The sequence below is a fragment of the Capra hircus genome, chromosome 21, assembly GCF_001704415.2.
Source record: "Capra hircus breed San Clemente chromosome 21, ASM170441v1, whole genome shotgun sequence".
Lineage (NCBI taxonomy): Eukaryota > Metazoa > Chordata > Mammalia > Artiodactyla > Bovidae > Capra > Capra hircus.
The window spans coordinates 27097966-27125391 of NC_030828.1; the positions used below are offsets into that span (position 1 = coordinate 27097966).

Sequence of the window (27426 nt, forward strand, 5' to 3'; positions counted from 1 at the left end):
AACTTGTAGAGCACGAGGGCCCTGGGCAGCAGAAAGGAACTTGCTGTCCTCCCCCACTTCCACCCCTGGCTGGGAACAACCTACCACCAAACGGTCACTTACTGCAAGCCGATTGTGTGTGGGATGAACACCACTCTTGAAGAAGATGACATTGGAAAAAAGTAAACTCTTTTTATGGAGAGAAGAATTCATGATTTCTTATGCCTCCAATAAAATGATACCACATTTGGAAATTTAAAAATTGCTTTAGAAAATGTCTTATTGAAAGAAGTCAACAGGTAAAGGACTAGAGAACAGCAGACTGGGACTTGCCTGCTGATCCAAGGGTTAAGACACCAAACTCCTGATGCAGAGGGCACAGGTTCAATCCCTCATCAGGGAACTAGACCCCACATGCTGCATGGCATGCAGCCAAAAATTAAATTAAAAAAAAAATAAAACCTTGAAATAGCTCATTCAAAAAAAATTATATATATAAACAAAAGCAAAGACAAAAAGAGAAGACTGACCTTTTTTACATCCCTCACCAGCAAATGAAGTGTATTGGGTGGACCCAGTCTCTGAAAGAGAAGCATTCAGCCATATTAAATATGTTTTTCTCTTCAACTCTTAGAGCAAAATCCAACTGTATAGAATTAATGAATTTGTGAAAGCTGGGATGTCATCCACTATCAGCCTATGTCTTTTACAACACAGGACTGGTCATGGGTAAGAAGTATCCTGCATGTTCAAAAATATGTTAAATACCGTTTGTCAAATTATTTTAAAGAGAATCTCACAGGGCACCATATCGTTTTAAAAGTTCACCAAGTTTTACAAGCAACTGCTCAGGACCACCTCTAAGGCTTAAAATTTTAGAACAGGGAAGGGAATGTACATCTCAAAATTCATATGGTGAGAATACAAGCCAAGAAGATTTTATCCAAACACTGTGATTCTCATATCAGGAGCTCCTTGTTGTGCAAACTCAGTTTTCCATTTTTATCAAAGCCTCATAAAAAGTGGTAGTCCCCAGGAACAAATGACTGCTCACCCCGGGAACTTTTCACTCTGATAATGATTCTAGGAGCTGGACTCTTCCTTTGAAGAAACTTGTCCTCATGCACCGTCCCTGAGTTAATGGCACAGATGGGGTGGGGGGCTGGGTAACCTGGCAGAGGTAGGTGAGAATGGGACCCTCGCCGAGCCACTGGTCAGGCGAGAACACTGGCCCTTAAATGATGCATGCTTAGACACTCCATCATGTCCGATTCTTTGTAGCCCCTAGGACTGCAGCCCACCATGCTCCTCTGTCCTTGGGATTCTTCAGGCAAGTCGAGTGGGTTGCCATTTCCCTCTCTCTTCCACTAAAGCCGTGTTCTGGTGGGGCCAGCTCCCCTCCACTCTCCCTCCTTCGCGATCACTCACTGTGTTATAAAGCTCTTCCAGCCTCGGGATGGTGAGAAAGTGTTGCATGTTGACTCCATTTTCAATCAGAAGCTTCACAAAGTCCACACGGTCTAAGACCAGTGCGTCCAGCATGGCCTGCTCCAGAGCATTCACCTGCATGAGCCCAGGAGAGGGGCTTGAGTACCTGGGGGGTGCTGGGTAGGGGCAAGTTCACAGGGCACCTGAGGAGGCAGCGAGAACTGGACCTTCCCCTCGAGGAGGGTGACTGGCTCCGAGGGGTCCCTGTGAGCCCAGGAAAGGGACCAGAGCCGTCCCACCTACCCAGTTCAGCAGCTCAAGCTTCCGGGGGTCAGTTTCTTCCTCTACCTCCTCCTTCACCTTCCCTTTCTTCTTGCCTTTTCCTTTTCCTCTTCCCCCCTTGGTGGTCGCCGTGGGTGGCTTCTTCTCCTTCTCCGTGGCCTTGCTATCTGTCGGGGGCGCCAAGCTTCCCAGGGGCTGCAGTTCAAGCAGGCAGGGTTGGGAAAGGGATTAAAGCTTCCCCTTGTCCCAGGACCAGTGCCTCCCCTCTGCATGCACATGTGCACACACACACACACACACACACACATCCAGATACACAGGAGCACACACATGCGTGCACAGATACACAGGCACACACACACAGGTGCAAGCATGAGCACACAGACAGACATGCACACAGGCAACACAGGCACACATACTTGTGAGCACACACGCACACATATACACTTAGTTGTCACAGGCCAGGTTGTCTGCTGGCAAAGACCCTGATCTCGCGACCCTCTATTACTTATATGCTTGAAGTACATTCATGTACTTTAAGTGGCTGTTTCAGTTGATGTGTGTTGTTGTCCAAAGGAACGGGTGCTGAGAGGTAAATTCAAAGGCACCAAAAAGAAGTGTCTGTGGAAAGTGATGGAAACGAGAGAAAACAGCTGTGAGGGGCCGGAGATGACAAGTGAAACCACAGATGCTTGTGTGGAGAGAAGCCTGGGCTGAGGTCTCCTGGGTGTAACTGACAGGCACATGTTTCCAGAGAAACAAGGGCCTTTGAAAGATACTGTAAGAAAGGGAATTCCACTCAACGGACAATAATAAAAGAATAGATAGTCTTGATGATGTAAGGAATATGCTAAGAAGGAAAGAGAGAATCAATTAGAAATGCAAGGGAGGGGCTTCCCAGGTGGCTCTGTGGTAAAGAATCTGCCTGCCAATGTAGGAGATACAGGTTTGATCCCTCGTCCAGGAAGATCCCTCATGCCCCAACTGCTGAGCCTGTGCTCATAGCCCGTCCTCCACAACAAGAGAAACCAATGTAGTGAGAAGCCTGTGCACCACAACTAGAGAGTAGCCCCCACACGCTACAACTAGAGAAAGTCCACGTGCAGCAAAGAAGACCCAACACACTCAACAATACACACATAAATAAACTTATTCTTAAAAAAAGAAATGCAAGGGAAAGCAAACATCTATCTATTCAAATAAGGCAAGATCCAAATCTGAAGGAAACTCAAAGATCGCATAATTTGAACAATGGATGGACTGTACAAGCCTTCCTGCTTGTTGTGGTTTCCTTTGTACCGCCCCGGTGACTCACCCAGGGCTACCTTTCTTTCTCTTTGAGTTCAGCTACAATGTTAGGCTCAGCTATGAACAATCTGTACAGAATCACAGTAAAATCTGCTGGTTTTTCCATTTTTAGAATTAACATAAAGACCTAGTATGAAGGATGGAGGAGGGCGAAATGAATAAAGATTGTCGAAAGGTACAAACCCCCAGTTATAAAATAAATGCCATGGGATGTTATGTACAACATGGTGACTACAGTTGATAATTCTGTGTTGTGTATTTGAAAGTTGCGAAGACAGTAGATCTTAAGAGTTCTCATCACAAGAAAAAAAATTGTAACTGTATGTGGTGACAGATGGTAATTAGACACATTGTAGTGATTTCATAATATATACAAATATTGAATTGTTATATTGTATACCTGAAACTAATATGTCATATGTCAATTATATCTCAATTAAAAATAAAATATAAACAAGGACCTAATATACAGCACAGGGAACTATATTCAATGTCTTGTAATATGCATTAAATCTTCCCTGGTGGCTCAGCAGTAAAGAACCTGCCTGCCAATGCAGGAGATATGGGTTCAGTTGCTGGGGCAGGAAAATGCCCTGGAGAAGGAAATGGCAACCCACTCCAGTATTCTTGCCTGGGAAATCTCACGGACAGAGGAGCCTGATGGGCTATGGCCCATGGGGTCACATATAGTCAGACGTTACTGAGTGACTAAACAGCAACAAATAAGTATTAATGGAAAAGAATCTGAAGAAGAATAAATACAGATCTATGCAAATGTACAACTGAATCACTTTGCTGTACACATGAAACCAACACAACATTGTAAATCAACCATACTTCAATTTAAACAATAAAGGAAAAAAAATATGTATGTCTTAAATGAGAATTTCATTAGGAATTTGTTTGAAGCTTGTCCCTCCTTCATTGAGAATATAAAGTATATTCGATCATAAATAAATATATACCATATTGAGATACTACTACTTATCATTAAAGAAGCTAAAATTCTTTTAAAACCTGCCAATGCCAAGAAACCCTCTTACATTGCTCATAGGAATGTAAAATGCTACAGCTCCCTTGGAAAGCAGAACACGGGGACAATTGAGGGGCTTTCGGAGGTGGGCGTGAGGGCTCTGCTTTTCACGGCATGCTCTGATTTGTAATCTGCTTTTCAAACCATATTTATGCATTTACTGAATAACAGAAAGCAAACAACACTAAGCAGCATGAAAATGGAAGTCAGAGAGAATTTAACGCCAACATAAGAGTGAAAAATGAAATTATAAAATATTGACAGTATTGCTGAATTTTTCTAGGGGGAGGTGGTCACGAGTGATTGTTTCCTTCGTTTTGCTTGCCTGTATTTTCCACACTTTCTAGAAACCGCTTATTGCTTCTATAACAAGAAAGCGGGTGCAGGCCATTACTTCAGCCTGGCACCCTGTGTGTGTGATGTGTTCCCCAGGTCAGGGCCTTTCTGTAATCCTGAAAGCCTGGCTCTCTCGGTGTGGCTGATTCAGAGCTGTGTCTTCAGAAAGCTGCCCTTCAAAGAGAAAAACCAACCAAGGTCTGGGATTCCTCTTTCTGAGTAGACGGTCTCCAGAGCTCATGACACTGCCCTTCCTGCCAGCCCTGTCTTGGAGCTCTTAGCTTCTCTGCCTCATCACCACTCATGGACCAGTTCACTTTGCTCGAAAATCCTTTACCAAGAGTAGACAAACCGGGAGATTCAAAACGAAATTAAAATATGTAAGGTGTGGTAGTGTTCTTTTAACTTGTGTAGTTCAATAAGCAACACGCATAAACCACTCCCCAAACTTGTATCTTATTCCTTTAATACACTTCTCTGGTTCCTTACCCCTGGAGGAAGAAATGACAACCCACTCCAGTATTCTGGCCTAAAAAATTCCATGGACAGAGGAGCCTGATGGGTTACAGTCCATGGGGTTGCAGAAAGTTGGACATGACTGAAGCCACTGAGCACACATGCACACACTGATTGCTTAAATTCTTCACACTAATTGGATAAAAGATAACTGTGAAAATGAGATGTATTTTGAAGGTACATGCCAGGCCTGTTTTGAGAAATAAGGTTTTTAAAGTTTGACATGAACCCTCTAGATATTCCAAACCCCCTTTTGAAGCAGCAGAGCCCTAATTCTGCAAACAAAAATTTTCCCCAAGTCCCAATACACAAAACCTATCAAAGAAGCTGCTTTTAAAAAAAAGAAAAATTTTTTTAAAAACTGAAGTATAGTTGATTTACAATGTTCTGCTAATTTCTGCTGCTGCTGCTGCTAAGTCGCTTCTGTTGTGTCTGACTCTGTGCAATCCCATAGATGGTAGCCCACCAGGCTCCTCTGTCTCTGGGATTCTGCTATACAGCAAAATGATTCAGTTATAAATATACACATATATTACATTTTAAAAATTCTTTTCCATTATGATTTGTCCCAGGAGACTGAATAGAATTCCCTGTGCTGTACAGTAGGACCTTGCTGTTTATCCATCCTAGATATAGCAGTTTGCATCTGCGAATCCCAAACTCCCAGTCCATCCTTCCTCTACTCCTCCCTCTACTCCTCTCCCACTTGGTAACCAACTGCTTTGATTGAAGGAGCAGGAGGCTGCTGGGAGTTATTCATCACGCCTGCTCATATCTGCACACACATGCCCCCACACCACACCCATGTACAACCACACACACACATACACAGATCCCACAGACATACACTGCATGCACGGTAAACCACACACCACACATCCACACATACATTTCACACACCCTACACACATACTGCACATAGATACACGTATACAATACACCAAACCACATACAAACATACCACACCCCAAAGACTACACATAAAGGTCAAACACATAGTCCCCTAGCCCTCTGGGGTTTCATAGAACATAGTTTAAAAATCAATGCTTTCAATGCAATCATTGTGTTTCATTGTAATGAGCAATCTTCTTTCTTCTTCTTAAAAGTATAAAAACCCATGTTCACCAGCAATGATAAAATATTTAGTGCTCTTTATTCAAGAGCACTGGTTTGAATCTGAAGTTAGTGCCAGGAGCTCTTATTTCTTGCTGGTTCTTTAAAATGACACAGCAACATCTCCTAATAATCCTAACAACTAGACATTGTTGGTGTTAGTTGCTTAGTCGTGTCCGACTCTGAAACACCATGGACTGTAGCCTGCCAGGCTCCTCTGTTCATGGGATTCTCCAGGCAAGAAAAACTGGAGTGGGTTGCTGTGCCCTTCTCCAGGGGATCTTCCTGATCCAGGGATCAAATCACATCTTGTGCATCGCAGGCAGATTCTTAACCATCTGAGCCACCAGGGAAGCGACCAGACATTGGGTCATCAGAAACCCCAGAAGATTTTCTGAGATCCACAGCACAAGGGAGCTTGTACTAATACACCCTCTGTACAAAGTCATGACAAACAGTATAGATTGAAAACACTTAGTTTCACCGGCCAGCGGGGCCCAAAGACAAAGATCTGACTCCGAGCTATGTCCACACGGTTCCAAGCCAGGGCCAAGCTCAGCTGGTCCGGAGCCGATGCATTTGTTCCTGGAAGGCAAGAGATGGGGCAGTTCTCACCTCATGCCTGGACTGTGGCGGGTTGTGGGGGAAGGGGCTGGGTGGGGAGCATGGGCTTCCACAGACTGGCTCAGCATCTCACCCTTTTCTCTGGCCCCTGAGTGACTCAGTATTTTCAAAGAGCGGGCTGGGAGGAGGATGGAGGCAACCTCTTTCCATGTCAGGAAAGAGGTTTCTGTCTCTGGGGGGAACAGAGGAGGAAGCCAGCGACCCCATTTTCCTATTCTGCAAGAGGGCAGGAGCCCTGGGGCCACCCAGACACCTGCCAGGCCAGGTCAAGGGGCATTGCTCCTCCAGATCAAAGGGGAGCACAGTCCAGGGTACCAGCCCTTACTGCAGGGAGACCAGCTCAGTACCACCAGGAGGCTGGCCCAATGGGGACCCCTGCGCCTCTCTCCTCCAGCACCCTCCCCTTCACAGTGGAGGAGGGAGGTGACTCCTCAAGCGGCCAGGTGGCAGCCTATTGTTAGGAGAGTCTGGGAAAATTGACAAAGTGCAGTGAGATGCAGGGATCACAAATGAAAAATCGTTTCATGCTTACCCTCTCTGAGCTGAAACCTGTCATGAGCTAGCTGTCAATGGAAACTGGTTCTTAGCCATCAAGAACCAGTGATCCATTGCTCCCTCCTCCTAGAAAAGTCCCCCTCCAGAGAACCCACTTGGAGCCTCATCATGTTACCACAGCTTTAGACTACAATAACTCTAGGCAGCCTGGCCAGCTCAGGGTTCCATCCCCAGCAGACACATTTCCTGGCGGGAGGAGGTTGCAGGGGGAGGGTTTCCTGGCCAAGAGTGGGGCCTGAAGAGGCCAGCATGGAAAGGACAGGAGGAGCCATTTCCGAGAGCTCACCTTTCAGCAGGGCAGTTAAAATCGCCATCTCGATGTCTTGCTGACCCTCAGAACCCATCCTAAACACAGTGACCTGAAAATAGATTAATCATGAAAAGACTGAGTAAAGCAAAGCGGAAGTTGAGAGGGAGAATTAAAGTGTTGCTTAAAAAAAGGACCTCAGAGGCCAGTGTTAATACAACCATCCCTAGAGCAAGGGGATTTTCCATCAGGGCCTTCTGATTTCCAGAAGGGACAGCATTTTGTATCCTCACCGGGACCTTATTTTATTCTTCACCCCACGTGGAGCTGAGGGAGCCCATGCAGGACATGCATGCTAATATCTAAATGGCTACTGAAAGTGACAAAGGCATCTCTACTCAGATTTGATACATTTGTAGGAAATTTGTCTATTTAGAATTTTGAAGAGTGCCTGTGTAACAAGAGTGCGTCTTCCTTATGAGTATAATTAAAGAGGTAAAAGTCTTCCCTGGTAGCTCAGGCTGTAAAGAATCTGCCTGCAAAGTGGGAGACCCAGGTTCTATCCTTGGGATGGGAAGATCCCCTGGAGAAGGGAATGGCAACCCACTGCAATATTCTTGCCTGGAGAATCCTACGGACACAGGAGCCTGGAGGGCTACAGTCCAGGGGTCGCAGAGTCAGACACAACTGAGTGACTAACACTTTCACTTTCCCCTGAAGGAGGCAAAGGGTAGAAAATAATGAGGGTATTTGGTAGAATTTTCTAAGCACACCTGAAAGCACAGTGTGTGTCACTCCTCAGTGCTTTATTTATTTAATTTTTTTTTAAACTTTTTGGCTGCACTACACAGCATGTGGGGTCTTAGTTCCCTGACTAGGGATCGAATCCAACCAAGCCCCCTGCAGTGGAAGCATAAAGTCTTAAGCATAGGGGCCACAAGGGAAATCCCTGTGACTCCAACACTTTAAATCTCATTGATGACATCAGCCTCAGAACTGGTGGGATGCGGCCTGAGGTGCCCTGACACACAGAAGATCCTATGCACCTGTATCCCTACTCTGAGGAGAACCTGCCTATGCTTTACCTGCTTCCCTCACATGGACAGAATCGCCAGCTGGGTCAGGGTCTGTAAACTGCCTCTTGGAAAAGCCTGAATGGAAATAGGAACAACTTCATCCTGCACACATAGGCAGCATCAGAAAGGAAACAATTCTCTCTGTGGAGCTGCCTAGAGAACCCACTCAAGACACTTACCAGTTCTTTCTTCTTCATGCACTCCATGATCAGTGCAAACAGCTGATGTGATTGTGTCTTGTTGTAATTAAATGTTTTTTGGATGGTCACTATAAGCTGATCCCTGAGGGAGTCATTGATTATCCTGTTTGAAGGAGATGGGAGAAAGAAGAAAACACAGGCGAAATCCATATGAATAAATCTATATGAGTCAGGGGTCCCCAGCTTCCAAGATCTAATAATGCCTGATGATCTGAGGTGGAGCTGATGTAATAATAAAGGGCACAATCAACGTGATGTGCTTGAATCATCTCAAAACCATCCCTCTGTCCCCTGTCCATGGAAAACTGTCTTCCACAAAACTGATCTCAGGAGCTAAAAAGGTTGAGGACTGCTGAATGTGATAATGTCTGGTATCTTTGGTTTGAAAATTAACCATTGGAGGATATTCCAGGATACCAGGATAGGAGTCCAAAAGGGACCACAGTCAACAGCTGCATTTACACTTGTCCCAAATTTCAGGCTGTGTGAGTGCTTAGTCGCTAAGTTGTGTCTGACTCTTTGTGACCCCATGGACTCTAGCCCACCAGGCTCCTCTGTCCATGGGATTTCCCAAGCAAGAATACCGGAGTGGGTTGCCTTTTCCTACTCCAGGGGATCTTCCTGACCCAGAAATTGAACCTGAGTCTCCTGCATTGGCAGGCAGATTCTTTACCGCTGAGCCAGCTGGGAAGCTCCAAATTTCAGGCTATTAGGTTGAAAACCTTAGAAGGGAAAATGAAGTTGAGAGAGAATGTATACCCTCTCCCTGCCCAAGAAAGAATCCATAAGAAACATTGCTTCTGAGAGCACCCTCACCTACTGACCCTGGGAAGTGGGAGAGTAGAGCTAGAAAAACTTCCTTCTCTTATGTTTTTGGGCTGGCTAGCCATACCACGACTCCTTCTGGGCCTCACAAGAGGCAATTCAAACCCCACCCTTCCTAACATGTCAGAGTTCCTACCCTCCTTCCTCCGAGTACTTGTGGGCAAAGGACAGGATGTCTGAGGCCCGGCCGCTGCCATCGCAGACCACCACAGGGACCGGCGGATCTTCTCGGAGATATTCCAGAACGATGGAAACCACGTTAGGGCCCCCTTCCACCACAAGGCCCACGAGGGGCACGCCCTGCCCCAGCCCTGCAACACATACCACATCCAAGTTCAGACCACTGTCAAGGCCCCAGCTGACCCCTTGCTCTGACTCCTGAAACATGGGGAAGAAGGAAACCCTTAGGCCTGGACGTGCGCTTACAGAGGGTTAGTTTTCACTGGGAGAGTTGAAGGCCCTCAGGATGTGATGGCTGCTCACGTTCTTTTATTCAAAGCCCACATCATAGCCTTATTGGAAAAAACAGAGCCTTAAAATGACGAACTTGACAACACGTATGTGGTTCAACTGTATGTATCACCCACATGGCTTACAAGATGCTTCAAGGTGAGATGCGAGAAACATGGAAGATTCTTCTTGCTAAAAGAATACTTCCCTGCTGCCCTGTCCTGGGTGATGTTCCCACTCTGGATGGCTGTCCCTTCAAGAATGACACTGCAGATGGTGTCTGGACCAGGGCTAGGAAAGCTCCGTTCTATAATACCAGCCTCATGTGAATTAGCCTTATGACGTGGGGCCAGTCACCAGGCCACCCTGAACTGCAGCAGACCATCAGTAAGAGGTGAATCACCCCAGGGCCTCCTCTGCCTCCTGAAGGAGCAATGGATGTAAAGTATAAGAAACTGTGAGGCTGTCAAGACAAGGTGGTCTGTCTACCTCAAGCGGTGCTATGAATGTGCAGTGTTGTTATAGTAGGTATAGTAGCTGTTGATTAGCCTCCAGTGCCTGGAATAGGCAGTGAGTTATCTAAGAGGGCAAAGGCATGGACCATCATTAGCTCGCCAGTTAATAACTTGTTCCCATAAAGAATCATATATATATATATGTGTGTGTGTATGTGTATATATATATGATATATATATATACACATACACACACTTTGTTGTACAGCAGAAATTAACACAACATTGTGAATCAGCTATATTTCAATAAAAATGTACTGATTAAAATTGTGTTTCCACAAACATCATATATACATGTGGAATCTAGAAAATTGGTACAGATGATCTTATTTGCAAAGCAGAAATAGAGACACAGATGTAGAGAAAAACCAAGAGGTGGGGGAATGGGATGAATTGACAGATTGGGGTTGATATATATATACAACCAGATATAAAATAAGTAACTAACAAGAACCTATTGTACAGCACAGGGGACTCTACTCAGTGCTCTGTGGTGATCTGAATGGGAAGGAAATCCAAAAACAGAGGGGATACATGTATACATATAGCTGATTCACTGTGCTGTACAGAAGAAACTAACACAACCTTGTAAAGCAACTTCACTCTCATAAAAATCAATTTTAAAAATAATAACTTCCCCCAGAGTCCTCCCTCTGCCTCTATGAGACGACAGGACTCTTCTGAACATGGCAGGACAAGCCGACTCTGGTGGCAGAACCAGAAGGTGGGCTCTGGGAAGCAGGTGGTAACAGGCGTGCCTCAAGAACCCAGGATTCTGGGTGGGAGGGGAGATAGTGGGAGTGAAGGAGCAGCAGAGACCCATTTTCCTACTTCACAATTTTACCCTCAAACTGGCCAGGACAGACTATGTTCTGAGCATGTTTCCCCAGTGTCTGTTTGTTGTGATGGGAGTTATCTGATCTCGGTGAATAAGGTAGTGAATAGAAGACATGTCCTTGGTCTCACGGTTCTGAAGGACTTTGGATAGGAACTGCCAGCACAGCTGGGAGAAGGTCTAAGAACTTCAAGCAGGGGAATTGAGAGGTTCTGGTTTGCTTCCACAATGCATTTCTATAGTCAGTAACTCTAAATATTTTGAATTTTTTTTTTTTTTTTTTGCCTGCACTTCAAGATATGCAGGATCCTACTTCCCTGACCAGGGCTAGAACCCATGTCTCCTGCAATGGAGGCATGGAGTCCTAACTGCTGGACTGACATGGAAGTCCCATTGTGAACAGCTTTGCAGTCTCCTACCAGAGTAATCTCAGTAATATTCCTTTCAGAAGCTATGTGTTGAGGGTCTGGTATGTACCAGGCAGGCTCTCTAGCCAAGAGATGCTGGAGAAATGGACCAACCAAGAGATGCTGGAGAAATGAATCAACCAAGAGATGCTGAAGAAATGGACCAAGACTATGCGGACTTGCCCTTGAGATTTTCAACCTCTGCAAGGCTTGACATTTGAGATCTTCAGGACTTCAGGGACCCAATCACCTTCTTTTCTAAAAACAGAGGAAAGCTGGTTCTTCATGGTTCAGGCTGGACTACTGAAGCTCCGTGCTGTGGGAGGTGACGACTGAGCACCCCTTTGCTGTCCCTGCCCCACTCAGAACCCTGGGCAAAGGATGACAAAGGGAAGCCCACAGGTCACACGGCCAGGGGAGGCTGGGCGGTGTGAACATGCATGTGGCCAGAACAGCAAAAATGTGAGAGCCATCAGCCAGGCAGCTGCTGCTTGGAAATCCACAACTTTTCATAGCACGCTGTCTCATTCCAACTACACTGCAGCCCCACAGACCCTTTAATTATGATTTACAATGACCATTTCCCAGGTCTAGAATGTCTTTTGCAATCTTACCAATGATGGTTACAACAAAATACCCTTTAAGATCATTTGACCATTGTTTGACATTAAGAATCACTGGAGTTTGAACCGTCACTTTGCTGTACAGAAGAAATTAACTTAGCATTGTAAATCAAATATACTCCAATAAAAATTATTTTAAAGTAACAACAGTCATTACAAGAAATGAGAACCACTGTCAACATGGTGGGGAATGCCATCACTGTGACAACGGCTGCAGGGCTGTTTCTCGGGTCTGCACTCCTTGTGAACTTGGGGAAAAGCATCCTAGTGCAGCTCGAGGAGTGGGATTTGGTCAGTGGCCATGGGAAAGGGTCTTGCTATGGTCGAGTAGGAGTCGGGGGAAGGCTGTAAATGCCTGCGGGCAGTCTCTTCTCCAGCCTGTTTTGTAGGACAGCCCCGACCCGTGGAACAACTTACTCGTGTTGATCTTCTGCAAAGAAATGTGCTTCTCTAGCTGCCGTCTCAGCATCACCTCAGCCCCATACTTGCCCAGGGTGCCATTGTCAGCCAGGATGAAGTGTGTGTGAGAGTTGTTGAGCACGGAGAGCTTACTCAGGGGGTTGGACATGGTCTGGTACACCCGTGTCACCTGATGAAATGCACAGCACAGTTCAGAGCTGCAGAACTTCGACAGTAAGACTAACAGGAGAAACAAAAACACTCATCTAATTGTGCACGTCAACCTGCTCTGCCTTCCTTAGCCTCTCTATTGAAAGTTTTTTTTTTTTTGTTTGTTTGTTTCTAAGTTTTATATTAAATTAGAAAAAATACTTTTGTCATGACAACCCAGTATCTTAATTTTGCAATTAGAAACATTTTTTTTCATATTTTGGCCAAACCTCATGGGATGCGGGATCTTAGTTCCCTGACCGGGGATTGAACCCACATCCCCGGCAATGGAAGCATGGAGTGTTAACCACTGAAGCAACAGGGAAGTCCCAACATCCCAACATTTCAGATCATGCCCTTCTTCGGGGGATCTTCCCTACCCAGGGATAGAACCTTCATCTCCTGCACTGGCAGGCAGGTTCTTTACTGCTGAGGCACTGGGGGGGTCAGTATCCTGCTTGAAGTCTTGTATCATCATCTTGCAAGATGTTACTGCTAAGGAAAGGGAAAAGGCTACATGAGACCTCTCTTTATTATTTCCTACAACTGCAGGTGAAATCTACAATGACATCAAAATAAAGGCTTCAGTTTTTAAAAATTGCACACCTCTGGGGAGAAAATACTTACATCCCTTCCTATCAGGTCTTCCTTGTTCTCCACAATGCCCCAGGGAGCAATTCCTATAGCACAGACCCGGCCTCTGGACTTGGAGGAGTGGTCCTTCAAGGCATCCCCCACGTGGCTGATGACACCTGTGAGCAGCCATAAGTCACATTTGCAGGCCCTTTACCTCCCATCAAATCACTTTTCAGGAACTTTAGGGATCCCTGCTCTGAGCTGCTCCACTTCCTGCAGAACAGGGTTGAATCACTGAAAGTCTGAGCTCATAAAAACTAGTCATCCTGCATTAGCTCCTAGGAAAGGGAAAATAAAAACCAAAGCAACTGTACAGGAATTTTCTTTACAAGTTTCCAAGACCTAAGGATGGATGAAGCAAGGGTCTCCCTTTGTCTGCATTCAGCTAAAGCTGAGAGTCAGATGGCCAGGTGTGTTTCTCAACCTCTCTGGGCCTCAGTGATGGAAAAAGAATTGTCAGAAGCCTCAGTGAAAATGAGGCTTTGTCCAGTGCTCACATCAAAGAATAGCATACAGTAGGTGCCAGAGATGTTGACCATTATCATGATCATACCAAAATAAATACCAAGATACCACATAAAATTTCACTTCTGCCATATATATTATTGTTACCAACCAGGGTTCTTGGCCTTCCCCCATCAACAGAGATTGCCTAGAGGCCAGACAAGATTCTGGCAAGACTTTATTGGGGTCCCTGCTGCTGCAGGAGGGGTAGTGAGAACAAACAACAGGTGCTCTTGCTTGCTCCCCAAGGTGGGGTGAGCTGGTTCCTTACATAGAGTGAGGATCAGGAGTGTGTCCAGGGGTGAGTCTGGAGGGGTGGCTTAGGTGTTTTGCCCACCTATTAGATGGTGCTGTGTGCAGGGGGCATGCACAATACCCTGTTTTTGCTCCTGGTCCCTTGCTTTTGCTCCAGGCTCTTCAGAAGTGGCAGTTGTTTTTTTGTTTTCAGTCTCTTTGTAACTTTGGGTCCAGAATTTGTCCCAACTGTGCATACGCATAGATATTTTTTAGTCCCATAAAAATAACTTTATGAGACTCTCTCTTTAGTTACTTTGTATTTTAGTTATTTTGTATTTCAAGGAGAGGTGTGTCCAGGTGCCAGCGCTGCAGCGAAAGGTCTCAGGACCCAGCCTGTCTCAATCTCAGGATGTAGCATGTTTTGTTTCTTGATCTTAATTATCCCAAAGCTTCTAGGGAACCACAGTGATCTCAGGGTCTCCACATTCACAGCCAGGGAGAGGGCCGACACTTACCTGTGCTGACGCCCCCGGTGAAGATCCAGGCCCCAGTGGTCATGGCAGCCTTGATCAGGCCTTTCCCGAAGACCTGCTTCAGCTTGGGCTGCATCTCAAAGTTCTGAAGGCCCCCATGCACGGATATTAAGAGCTTGGGGAGCTCCAGCTGCCAGTCTCTCACCATGAGATGAAGCAGCGAGTCTGGCTTGGTGTCGTAGGAGACCCGGATATACTGCAAAAGAGGGTGTGGCCCTCAGCACCCTTTCTTGGGTCTGACCCTCGTGTCACTGTCACTCCGGTTCAAGTGACAGTTTCCTGCCTTTCTCTCTGGCAGGGATCTGGGGCCCTCTGTGCAAGTCCGTGGCCACACAATGGGAAGGAACACTGGAGGGTTGCCAGATTCGGCAAGTAAAAATATAGAATGCATAGCTAAACTTGAATTTTACATGAACAATGGAACATGTTTTAGTATAAGTATACTTCCTGCAATATTTGGGGCATCCTTAAAAATTACATGTTATTGATCTGAAATTCAAATGTAATTGGGGGTATTGTATTTTACCTGGCAAACCTTATCTTTTATTTTTTCATTGCCTTGTGTTGTGTGAGTGTTAGTCATGTCAGACTCTTTGTGGCCCCCTAGACTGTAGCCCACCAGGCTCCTCTGTCCACGGCATTCTCCAGGCAAGAATACTGGAGTGGGTTGCATTTTTCATTGCCTTAGGATGATTTATTTTGTCAAAGTTCTCAGCCAATTTTCCTAGTATCAGAACTTCTATAATGACAATAATTAATACTGAGAGTAAAAGGAATCCTGAAAGTGTCCAATACTGAAAGATATTACTGTTAGCAAAGATTTATTTTTAATTATTTAACTAGCTTGTTAAAAATTATGTGCATTGCAAATAGGTTCATCTGTACCATTTTTCTAGATTCCACATATATGCATTAATATGTGACATTCATTTTTCTGTTTCTGACTTATAGCAGAAAATAACACAATATTGTAAAGCAACTATACTCCAATAAAAAATATTTTTAAAGTAAATAATCCCCCCAAAATTAAGTACTGTCACACACATGCACAAATGTCTTCAAATTAACAAATTTGTCAGAAATTTTGTAGAAACAAATTTGTAGAAAATGAAACCAAAGTTCAAAGGAAACACATTCTAAAATTTCAAAGCAAAGACCATTTATAGTTCTAAACAACAATTGAAATACTTCTTCACTGTGTCTAGCATTCATAGGAGCACAGAAATTACTCCAGATTGATTTTATTTCTGGATACTTTTTGTTCATTGGAAACTTCTAAGAAATATGCCTGTTAGGTTTACAAAAATTTTAGAGCAATTTAGGAATTTATCTACTTTATGTAAAGCTTTTTAACAATTGGTTATTGTTGGGCTATATTTCATGTGCTCATGATCCGTTGCTAAATTGCATTGTTCAAGCCAGGGATTCCTCCAAGCCCATGGAAGAAAGCGAAATCCAGTCAAATCCACTGATAGTCAACTCAATCCCCCCCCCCCTTCCACCCACCCAAATCCCAAATCTCAGTTTTCCTGGACATCTCTCTTTTACTATTGAATCAAAAACATTTATAACAGGTCAAAGCTGACTGCGGTAAAGCTCTGTGCATGCTTATGTTCTCAGTCACTCAGTCATGTCCAACTCTTTGCAACCCCATGGACTGTAGCCCACCAGGCTCCTCTGTCCATGGGATTTCCTAGGCAAGAATATTGGAGTGGGTTGTCATTTCCTTCTCCAGGAGGTCTTCTCAACCCAGGAATCTAACTTGAGTCTCCTGCATTGCAGGCAGATCCTTTACCACTGAGTCACCAGGGAAGCCTATAGAACCCAAGGTGTGGAGGAGGGATAAACTGGGAAATTCCAGTTGACATTTACACACAGTACTATACATATAATAGAGAACTAATAAGGACCTCCTGTATAACACAGGGAACTTGCTCATGGTCTGTATGGGAAAAGACTATAAAAGATTGGATATATGTATATGTATAGCTGATTCACTTTGCTGTACACCAGAAACTAACACAACATTGAAAATCAACTATAGTCCAATAAAAATTTTTTTTAAAAAATGTCCCAAGCTGGCTCAGCTGGAATGTGGCTCCAGATGCTGGACAGGATGTCTTAGAGGGAATGGGTGCTGGAAATGGGGGTTGTAACTGATCTTGGGGCTGGACCTTTCCCTTAAGGTGAAGAAGAGGTTAATGAGTCCATGCACTGGCCCCTGTGAAACGCCTCTTTGTGTCCTGGCCAGTAGGCAGGGGGCCCTTCTGGAAGACCCGGTGCTATGGTATTTGCTTGGAACACTTGTGAATTTTATCTGAACAATGATGTTGGGCCAGTGAAATAGAATAAAATAGCAAAAATGGCCTGACAGGGACCGTGGGAGTATTATTTAGAATGGGCTGAAAGGGATCCCAGTGCTGCCACCTCCCCTTTCTGGCAGGGCTCCTCAGAAAGGCAGAGGGCACTCCCTGTTTACATGCAAATGTGAAAGGCCGCCGTCTTCTTGTCTTCTTGGACCAGCTGAATGCCTGCCAAGGGAGGCTGGGCTTGGACTTCAGAGAGAAATATTTCCAGGCGCTCCTCACCCTTTTAAGGGTGGCTCAATGCCCGCAGTTATTTAATAGAAAAGACAAAACAAAGCCCCAAACAACCCTAAAAACCAAATGACATAATTCGTCTCTTATCCCTGGAGATGGAACAGTATCTTTGTAGAGTCCGGCTGGACTGTGATTCTTAGTATAGATTTTATTGTGTTTCCCTGGTGGCTCAGTGATAAAGAACCTGCCTGGCAATGCAGGAGATGCATGTTCGATCCCTGATTCAGAAAGATGCCTTGGAGAAGGAAATGACAACCCACTCCAGTATTCTTGGGACTTCCCTGGTGGCTCAGACAATAAAGAATCTGTCTGCAGTGCAGGAAACCTGGGTTCAGTCCCTGGAGGAGGAAATGACAACCCACTCCAGTATTCTTGCCTGGCAAATTCCATGGAAAGAGGAGCCTGGAGGGCTACAGTCTAGGGAATTGCAAAGAGTCAAACACAACTGAGCACAGCACAGCATGAGCTCTTCATCATAGTGCCCAGTTTCCAAATCTCACGGCTAAAATTGGAGTGTGCAGATATATTTCTTGCCTTTACAATGAAAACTCTAGGAAGATTGCATCGCACCCTTGAAAGAAGACCCAGGTGTCTACGGTCTCAGAGTCTGGGAGGCTGGGCCTCTGATGGAGGCTGTGTCTTTGTGACACCCCTTCCCAAGGCCTCTCTTACCATGGCTTTGTTGGAGTATCCGCCGCCCTGAAATTCGAGAATCCCATAGGAGTCTGTGGGGTAGCTCTGGGTGTGTTTGCCAACAGACCATTTTTCAGGTTGAACTTCCGCCAGCTTGTTTTCCTCTCCGTTTTTGCTGGCTGTTACACTTGGCAGAGGGGGGATGTGTTGGTTGGTGAGCTGGCCACAGCAACACCTGAAAACAAAGACAGAGCTTGGTCTTTCTAGAACATTCTCCTTCTTACACTGCATTAACCTGAATAGAAGCAGACTAACACTTTCCTCATCCAGTTTTACTGGGGACAGAAATACCCCTTATGGTGTCCTTTTCCAGATAATCAGTGCATATCTATTTCCACACCAGACTATTTTAAACACATTGGATGACTGCCCTTCCTTACTGAACACATCTTAATTCTTTTTCTTTCAAGAATTGTTGTATTTATTTTAAAATTTTTATTTAAAAATTTATTTATTTATGTATTTATTTTTGGCTGTATTGGGTCTTCGTTGTTGCTTCCGGGCTTTCTCTAGTTGCAGTGAGTGGGGGTACTCTATAGTTAAGTTGAAGACTTTTCATTGCAGTGACTTCTCCTGTTGTAGAGCAAGGGGTCCAGAGCGCAGGCTCAGTAGTTGTAGCACAGGGATTTAGTTGTCCCACGGATGTGAGATCTTCCCAGACCAGGGATTGAACCTGTGTCCCCTGCAGTTGGCAGGCAGATTCTTAACCACTGGACCACCAGGGAAGTTCTTTAATTCTTTTTGGTGTTTCGACAACATGATTATGGCCATCAATCACTGAAATTCTGTGACAAAGGACACTCACTCTCCACCCACCCCACCCCCCATATAGAGTTGACCCTCAAGGATTTTTCAATATTGCTAAATTCTTCCATTGCTTTAGTAAAACATTTCTCTACACAAGTTGACATTGAAAGTGTATTTGTTTTGCCGCTCATACTTTTGGTGTCAATTGAAAGAATCATTTGCCAAATCCAAGGTCATGAAGATTAACTTCTATGTTTTTGTCTAAGAACTTTATAGATTTAGCCCTTATATCTGATATGTGATAGATTTGGAGTTAATTTTTATATGTGGTGTGAGGTAGGGGCTTAAAGCCATTCCTTTATACCTTGATGTCCAGTTGTTTCAGCATCATTTGATGAAGAAACTAATCTTCCCCCATCAGGTTAGGTAACCTTGCCAAAAAATCATAGACAAGTCATAGACAAGTGGGTTTCTTTCTGGACTCTCAGTTCTATTACATTGGTCTTTATGTCTACCCTTATTCCAGTACTACACTACCTTGATTAGTGTAGAACTGTAGAAAGTTTTGAAACCAGGTAACATGAGCCCTTCTACTTTGTTCTTTTTTATAAGATTGTTTTGTTTATTTTGGATCCCTTGCAATTCCATGCCAATCAGCTTGTCGATTTCTATAAAGAAGTCACCCAGAACTCTGATAGGGATTACATTGAATCTGTAGATCATTTTGGCTGTCTGCATCCTGATGGAGGAGTTTATAGCCCAGGTGACTCTCTGCTTAATGACTCACATGGAGAATAAGTTCTGGGCATCCTTGACTCCTCCTCCCTTTCCCTCAAACACCAGAATAGTTGCTGGCAGCTGGTGGACAAGGGCTATTTTGAATAACATCTTAATTATGGCTTCCAATTTACCTGTTTGGGTCTTTAGTGCTGGGAATGACAAAGATACATTCTCGTTTGCAAAAAGTTTTTTCTATCCAAGCTTTCTGTCCCTAGAAGAGGAAAAAAGTGGACATTAGACTGAGATATTCCCAAACCAACCTCAGAATTCATTATTTTACTTTTATAAAATGAATAGTAACAGGGAGTCTGCCCAAAACATCTGAATAAACACCTCCAAGAATGGTGAATGCAAGCCTTTCAGGATCTTAGCTCTGGTTCCTTTTAAGAAAAATGGCTCAGAAATATGCTTTTGTGGTTTCCGTAGGGCTAGGAAACCTGTGCTTTGCATGAAAATCAGAGTCTACAGAACGGGAATGTTGGTGCCCCTAGAGACAGCCAGTGCCCTGCGGAGCCTGGTGTGGACCTGAGTTATTGGAAAAGCTGACAAAATTGTCAGTCTCTGATCAGGTCTTTGTTTTGTTTTGTTTTTCCTTAAGATGTGTGTGTGTGTGTGTGTGTGCGTGTGGACCATTTTTAAAGTCTTTACAGAATTTGCTACAATATTGTTTCCATTCATGTTTTGTTATTTTGGCCACAAGGCATGTGGGATCTTAGCCCCTGGATCAGAGATGGAACCCATGTCTGTTGCATTGGGAGGCAAAGGCTTAACCACTGGACCAACAAGGAAGTCATTCTGATCAGGTCTCCAATTTGCTGACAAGAACCTGGTCTTCTCTAGACTCCCAGGCCCCATTGCACTATAGTCATTTTATAAGTAATGTTTCTAACTGGTGCTCAGATTCACCAACTGTTACTTTAATAATTAAAAATATTGAAGATTGTGAAAAACTGGGGCCTCATGTAACATTGATGCTGGGGCTGGAAATTGGTACATTTACCATCAGGGGTTATTTGGCAATCATTTGTTGTAGTTACAAAGCTTATATGTTTTCACTTGCCATTTTTTAGGATTTTATTCTACAAATATGCCTGAACAAGCTGACACAGGCCCAAAGCTATTTACTGCATCACTGTCTGTGATATCAAAAGGCTGGGAGTCACCTACTGCTTATCAGTAGGGGATTGTTACCCAAATCATGGAATTAGTCATCGATGCAATTCTTTGACAAAACAAACAAAATTTTTGAAAGAGAATAGGATGTTCTTGTTCTATCGATAGGGGAAAATCACTGAGCTATGGTAAGTGAAAAAGCAAGCCACAGGATAATTTCTAGAAAATAGACACCATGTATGGGAACGATACCCCAGGAGCAGCTGGCAGTGGTTCCCTCGAAAGGAGACCTAGAGGCCTCAGGGACCTGGGTGGAAAGGAGGTGCCCATAGCCTGGGGCCCTGCTTAGTTTTTTAAAGATTTTATTTTTTGTCAAGCTTAGTGAAGTAAGCCATAAAGAAAGACAAATATCGTATGATATTGCTTTTATGTGGAATCTAAAAATGTGATACAAACAAACTTATTTACAAGATAGAAATGGACTCACAGACACAGAAAACAAATTTATGGTTACCAAAGGGGAAAGGTTGGGGGGGAGGGATAAATTAGGACCTTGGGATTATCAGATGCACACCACTATATATAAAACAGATAAATGATAAGGACCTCCTGTATAGCACATGGAACTATACTCAATATCTTGTAATAATCTATAAAGGAAAAGAATCTGAAAAAGAATATGTGGGAATTTCCTGGTGGTCCAGTGGTTAGGACTTAGTGCTGTCACTGTGGGACCTGGGTTCAACTCCTGGTCAGGGACTAAGATCCCACACACTGCACAATGTGGCCAAAGATACATAGAAGTAGATACAGATACAGATAACTGAATCATTCTGCTGTACACCTGAAACTAACACAACATTGTATATCAACTACACTTCAATTTTAAAAAATTTTTAAATTAAGACTTTATTTTCTTAGAGCCATTTTAGGTTTACCACAAAACTGAAAGGGTGGTACAGAGATTTCCCATAAACTCCCTGCCCTCCATCCTTATCAACATTCTCCACCAGGGAAGTGTATTTTTTACCAAAGTTGAACCTACATTGACAAATCATTACCACCCGAAGTTGATAGTGTGTGTTATTTCACTCTTGGCATTGTACAGTCTATGGTTTGACAAATTAAAATGACTTCTATCCACCATTATAGTATCATACACAGTGTTTTCTGCCCCCAAAATCTTCTGTGCTCCGCCTATTCATCCCTCCCTCTTCCTACTCTCTGGAAACCACTGAATTTTTAATATCTCCATAGTTGCGCCTTTTCTACAATGTTGTATAGTTGGAATCACCCACTCTAAAGTCCTTTTAGGCTGGCTTCTTTCACTTGCAAGCGTGCTAAGTTGCTTCAGTTGTGTCTGACTCTGTGCGATGCTATGGACTATAGCCCTTCAAGCTCCTGTATCCATGGGATTCTCCAGGCAAGAATACTGGAGTAGGTTGCCATGCCTCCTCCAGGGGGTCTTCCTGACCCAGGAATCAAACCTGTGTCTCTTATGTCTCCTGGATTGGCAGGCAGGTTCTTTACCAAGCAGTGTCACCTGGAAGCCCCTTCTTTCACTTGGTTGTATGCCTTTAAGCTTCTACCATGCCTTTCTGACAGATAACTCTTTTTTAGTGCTGAATAATATTCCATGGTCTGGATGTACCACAGATTATTTACCCATCTACCCTCTGAAGTTGGTTGCATCTAAATTGTGTCAATTCCAAATAAAGATGCCATAAGCATCTGTGTGTGGTTTTCCATGTGGGTGTAAATTTTCCCATTTAAAAATCTGAATGATGTGAATGTATGACCTTGGTGTGTGGCCATCCCTCAAGTTTGCCATAGACCCTCCAGGACCTGTGACTAATAAATCTTATTCCTCCAAGTTCCCTTGGTCTTGTCTGAAGTGTATTTTGCAATCAGAATAAGAACCACAAGGGCTAGGGCAGCCACATCAGTCCTAGAGGGGTGATGTCTGTGGGGCTCCCTGCAGTGAGGCCTGGGTGAATGCCCTGGGCATGCCTAGCCAGGAGCTTCATTTCCCACAGGCTGAGACCAACATGGTTACACAAAGCACAAAGCTCAGGAGACTGGGGATCATCGGCTGACCACACATATACATGTATGTATATTTATTTCCTGGCTCCATCCACCAAAAGGGGCTAAAAACACTCTGACAGAATTGAATATACTTAGTGTGCAAATATTTGTTTCTAAACAACATTCTCCACTAAAAAAAGCCAGGGCTCCTAGGACAAATGACTGAATCCAGATCTGGGGCAGAGAAAGTACAAGAAGAGCTTGGAACATCTTGTGCCAGAAAGTAAGGAAGTGTTTACTTTCCACTTGGGAACTTGTCAGAAAACACACAACCCTCTTTGAAAGGGCTCTCATTGGCTTTATCTGAGATGTGAGCATGAAACTAAATGCTCACAATAAAGAACTGTAACACTTTGGCTGAAATAAGGATCCATGAACTCACAGTGGCATAAATTTATACATAAATAAATATATAGGGGAGATGGGAAAGCTCTTTCTTGCATTTTTTAGTCACCCTCCCAATGCAGCAGGCCCAAGTTCCACCCCGGTCAGGGAACTAGATTCCACATGCCACAACTAAGACCCAGCACAGCCACATAAATAAATATTTAAAAAATAAAGAAAACCAACATTTGGCAACCGTCAAGAATCTTTGTTGACATCTACATGCCATAGGTAAAGGATTGGAGAGGAACAGTACACTTACATAATCTCAAGGCATCTCCCACAGATATTTCTTAATCACAAAGGGGAAATGAGAACCTGACAGGTTGGAGAAATCTGGTGAATACCACCTAAAATAAAGTGAGCTGTCACCAGCAATGAAACCAATATTCACCATGAGCCTCTAGATGAAATGCAGAGAAGAAAAACTGCCTAAAATGCAAAATCTGAATCTAATAAGGAGGAAACTTTTGACAACCAAATTGAGGAGCATCCTGGAAAATAACTGAAATCACTGACCTTCAAAACTCCAAAGGCCATGAATAGCAAGTAAAGGCTGGGTAACAGTCACAGGAGCTATAGAGACCTGACCCTGGAACACCCTTCAGTTTTTTGCCTCATCTTTGGCCCTGCCCCCCAGTCCCGCCCACCCTTTCCGGCTCCCACCCTCTAATCCCTCTCCAGGCCCCACTCCCTCTAATGGCTCACTGACCATTCCTCCCAGTGCCTCCACCCCACCCCTGCATAAGAAACCAACAAGTGGGCCCCTCACAGAAAACTGTTAGTAACCAGGTGTGGGAAATCAGGGGAGCTTCCCAGGTGGCACAGTGATAAAGAATCCACCTGCTAATGCAGAAGACTCAGGTTTGATCCCTGGGTCGGGAAGATCCCCTGGAGGAGGAAACAGCAACCCACTCCAGTGTTCTTGCCTGGGAAATCCCATGGACAGAGGAGACTGGTGGGCTACAGTCCATGGGGTCCCAAAGAGAGGGATACAACTTAGCGGCAGGGCACACATGCACGTGGGAAATCAGAAAGCCAGGGTCTAGCCCCTTGCGAAACTAGGCTCAGGCCCCTGTCATCACAAGGGGGACAAGCCATCTGCCCTGCAGGGTCTCAAGTGCTAAGGTGGGTAAGGAGCAGGGCCGGCAGTAACATGCCTCAAACATAGTCACATCTATTCCATCACAGGCAGTATTCAAACGCCCCTCAGGCACCCTTCCTGCTGGTGCAGGGCATCTGTGGGCCTCCAGGGGCATCAACCTGGCATCTGTTCCCCCAACTCAGGAGGGGGCTTTTCAAGGGGCCCAGCACTGACTCTGCTTGTAGCCATGGGCAAGGGCAGCAGCTGGTATCCACACAGCTCCAGGCTCAACCCACTTCCCTCTGCTTCACCAAAAATCCATTCTCTTTCTAATGAAAAAGCTAATATGTGATTACCATACTTTCCCTGAGGAAAGAAAGGCTTTGCATTAGTACTAACTCTGAATTTTTCTTATTCTTTTTTTAGTTTAGTTAGGAAGAATCCAGTTCCAAAATTCCAGTTACTGCTTGTTGTTGTTGTTCAGTCACTCGGTTGTATTCAACTGTTTACCACCCCATGGACTACTGCAGCATTCCAGGCTCCCCTCTCCTTCACTATCTCCTGGAGTTTACTGCAGGCACTCCTGCAGGGGACCGAGCAGGACTGTGGCTCCTGTGATTTTTGTGGGAGATTCATATCCATCAAGTCTGTGGTACTATGTTACTGGTTAGTCTCCAGAAATGCTCTAGAATCTTCTGAGGATGAACAAGAGGTCCCGGAAGTCGCTCACTCTATGCCTGCAGTCATGGTTCACAGGGTCTATTTTCTGTCAAGAGGCCCGGCAGGGAGGCTCTCTGGCTCCCTGCTCCCCAGCCCCTCCGGCAAGCTATTCCTACACACCCTCCCTCTCTCATCTGACCCTTTTCCTCCCACAAGAATCTCGGAAGCCACAGCCCTGTTCGGTCTCCTGTAGAAGTGCCTGGTGGAAGGGTGGTGCTCACTGTCCCCTGGTGACTAAGGGGTGATTCAGAAGCCCAGGTGGAGTGTGGCCAGGGATGCGGGCAGCAGCCCACCCCTGGGCCCCTGAGGGCAGCTGGGCACACGGAGCAGGAAGTCACCCAAGTCAGCTGATGTGGGGCGAGCTCAGTCTCAGAGGCTAATTCAGGTGAGAGGCGATGGGTGGAGGGCCCCTTGGTAAACAGTCCTCCCAGCCCTCCAGAGGATGCCCCAGGGCTGAGTCAGGCCAAGGGATTAAGGAAGGGCATGTGGACTGAGATGAAAGGAAGCAGAGCCTCCTGGGGTTCATTCATAAACCCTCCAAGTCCCCCCAGCCCCTAGGCTAAATCCCGCTCACTCATTTGAAGTAGTCTCTTCCACCACAGATATTTATATTATTTTATTTTTTTAACAGAAATTGAGAAGCATTTTATTTTTTTCAGGGAAGAAGTGGTTATTTGAAATGCCTTGGGGCAGGGTAATGGGACCCCTGTCCTGGGGATTAGGCTCCCATCTGAAAGAGTGCAGGAAGCTGAGTAGGGGAATGTGGGAGCACTGCCCACCACACTGAGCTGCAACTTTCCTGTCTCTGAAAGGGACACTGCTTTGCATAGTTCTGAGCTTCAACTGAGATGATACTAGTGCCATATTTGGGAAGTGCTACAGGAGACGTGGATTCAATCCCTGGATTCAATCCCTGGTTCAGGAAGATCCCCTGGAGAAGGAAATGGCAACCTACTATAGTATTCTTGCCTGGAGAATTCCATGGACAGAGGAACCTGGTAGGCTACAGTCCATGGGGTCACAAAATAGTCTCACACGACCACACAACTACGCAGGCACACACACACATTTAAATGGAAATCTTGGTCATTCCAACAGCTCCCCTCCCTTATCTACAGAGGTTACATGCTAGGACCCCCCAGCTGATGCCCAAAACCCAGATAGGACCAAATTCGAGATATACTATGCCTTCTCTCATACATACATACCTATGATAAAGTTTAATTTATAAATTAGGCACAGTAAAAGATTAACAATAACTAATAATAGAATAATAACTAATAATAAAAAAACACAAATGAACAGCAATTCCTAATAATGAAAGAAAAAGCCTTGCCTGGTCTGGCCTCTAGTCAATTTCTCTTACTTGGGCAAGAAGGTTCAGTAGCAAGCAGATGGGATATTTGGTGGTGCTGTTGGGGCTGGGAAAGGACCTGATGTTGATGGGGATGGAGGGACAGGAGGGGCCTAATCACGAACCTAGGTTTCTGGCTGGTGGAGCTGGGGTGGCTGGGGGTGCAATTTATGGAGGTGGGGCCACGCAGGCCCAGGCTTGAGGAAGACAATCCAGCCCCCTGCAGTGAACACCTCAGGCTCCAGGCACCCACTGGACCTGCAGGGAGGGAAAGGGGTCAGCTGGTTGCATGAATGAGACCCAGGGTATAGCGATATCTAGATAACTCTAGATAATGGGAATCAGAGAGATTGCTGATGGAGAGACGGCAGGAAGTAGAGAGGAAGGTGTCTGGCACTGAGTCCCCAGGAGCAGGGAGAGGGCTGGGGACACCAGGTCTGGGAGGTGGAGGACAGACATAGTGTCTCAGGAGCCTGCTAAGGATCGTGTGTCCTTGATGGACTAGCCAGGTTTGTGGGAGGAGGGTCACAGTGAAGTGGGCTGATGGCCCTGCCAGCTCGTTTTTTGTTTTATTTTCAAAGAAAGAAAAAAAAAAAAGAAGTATCTGCTATTAACAATAAAAAGCCCCAGGTAACCTTTATACAACCTGGGGAGTAACCACCAGATCTCATGATCATGTCATTTGCTGGACTTTTATGTGGATTTAGAGCCAAGTCCTGAGGAGCTGTAGACAGCCAGCCTCACCCCCCACCCCCACCCCCGTTCAGAATAGGGGTGGCATCAGGACCTTCTGGAATGGGTTCATGTGGATGGGGAGGGGCCTCTGGGGAGGTGTGGGTGGGAGCAGCAGGGCAGGGCACAGCCTGGAGAAGGCAGGGCTGAAGTGGGGGTGCCCAGGGAAGGTGGGGAGGGTGGGGCTGGGGCAACGGGCAGCCTGGTCTGGGCCTCAGGAAGTGGCTTCCGAACTAAGAGCTGGTTTGCTGCTGGGTGAG

At 45.1% G+C, this 27426-nt stretch overlaps 1 protein-coding gene and 1 non-coding gene across 2 annotated transcripts in view; both read right to left on the reverse strand.

Moving 5' to 3' along the window:
* The window catches only part of TRPM1 (transient receptor potential cation channel subfamily M member 1), a 63775-nt gene extending 44126 nt beyond the window's left edge, over nt 1–19649 (reverse strand). Inside the window, exons 1-12 of the mRNA XM_018065916.1 lie at nt 19552–19649; nt 18144–18339; nt 14854–15067; nt 13589–13713; nt 12770–12941; nt 9659–9833; nt 8677–8800; nt 7461–7533; nt 6480–6580; nt 1711–1884; nt 1408–1542; nt 510–560 (exon numbers count right to left, since the gene is read on the reverse strand). Of these exons, the coding sequence (XP_017921405.1) occupies nt 510–560; nt 1408–1542; nt 1711–1884; nt 6480–6580; nt 7461–7533; nt 8677–8800; nt 9659–9833; nt 12770–12941; nt 13589–13713; nt 14854–15067; nt 18144–18339; nt 19552–19649 (1638 nt within the window). The remainder of the gene's footprint in view (nt 1–509; nt 561–1407; nt 1543–1710; nt 1885–6479; nt 6581–7460; nt 7534–8676; nt 8801–9658; nt 9834–12769; nt 12942–13588; nt 13714–14853; nt 15068–18143; nt 18340–19551) is intronic.
* MIR211 (microRNA 211) lies at nt 12039–12148 on the reverse strand. The gene has a single exon (NR_129648.1). It is a non-coding gene; the product is annotated as a microRNA 211 (primary transcript).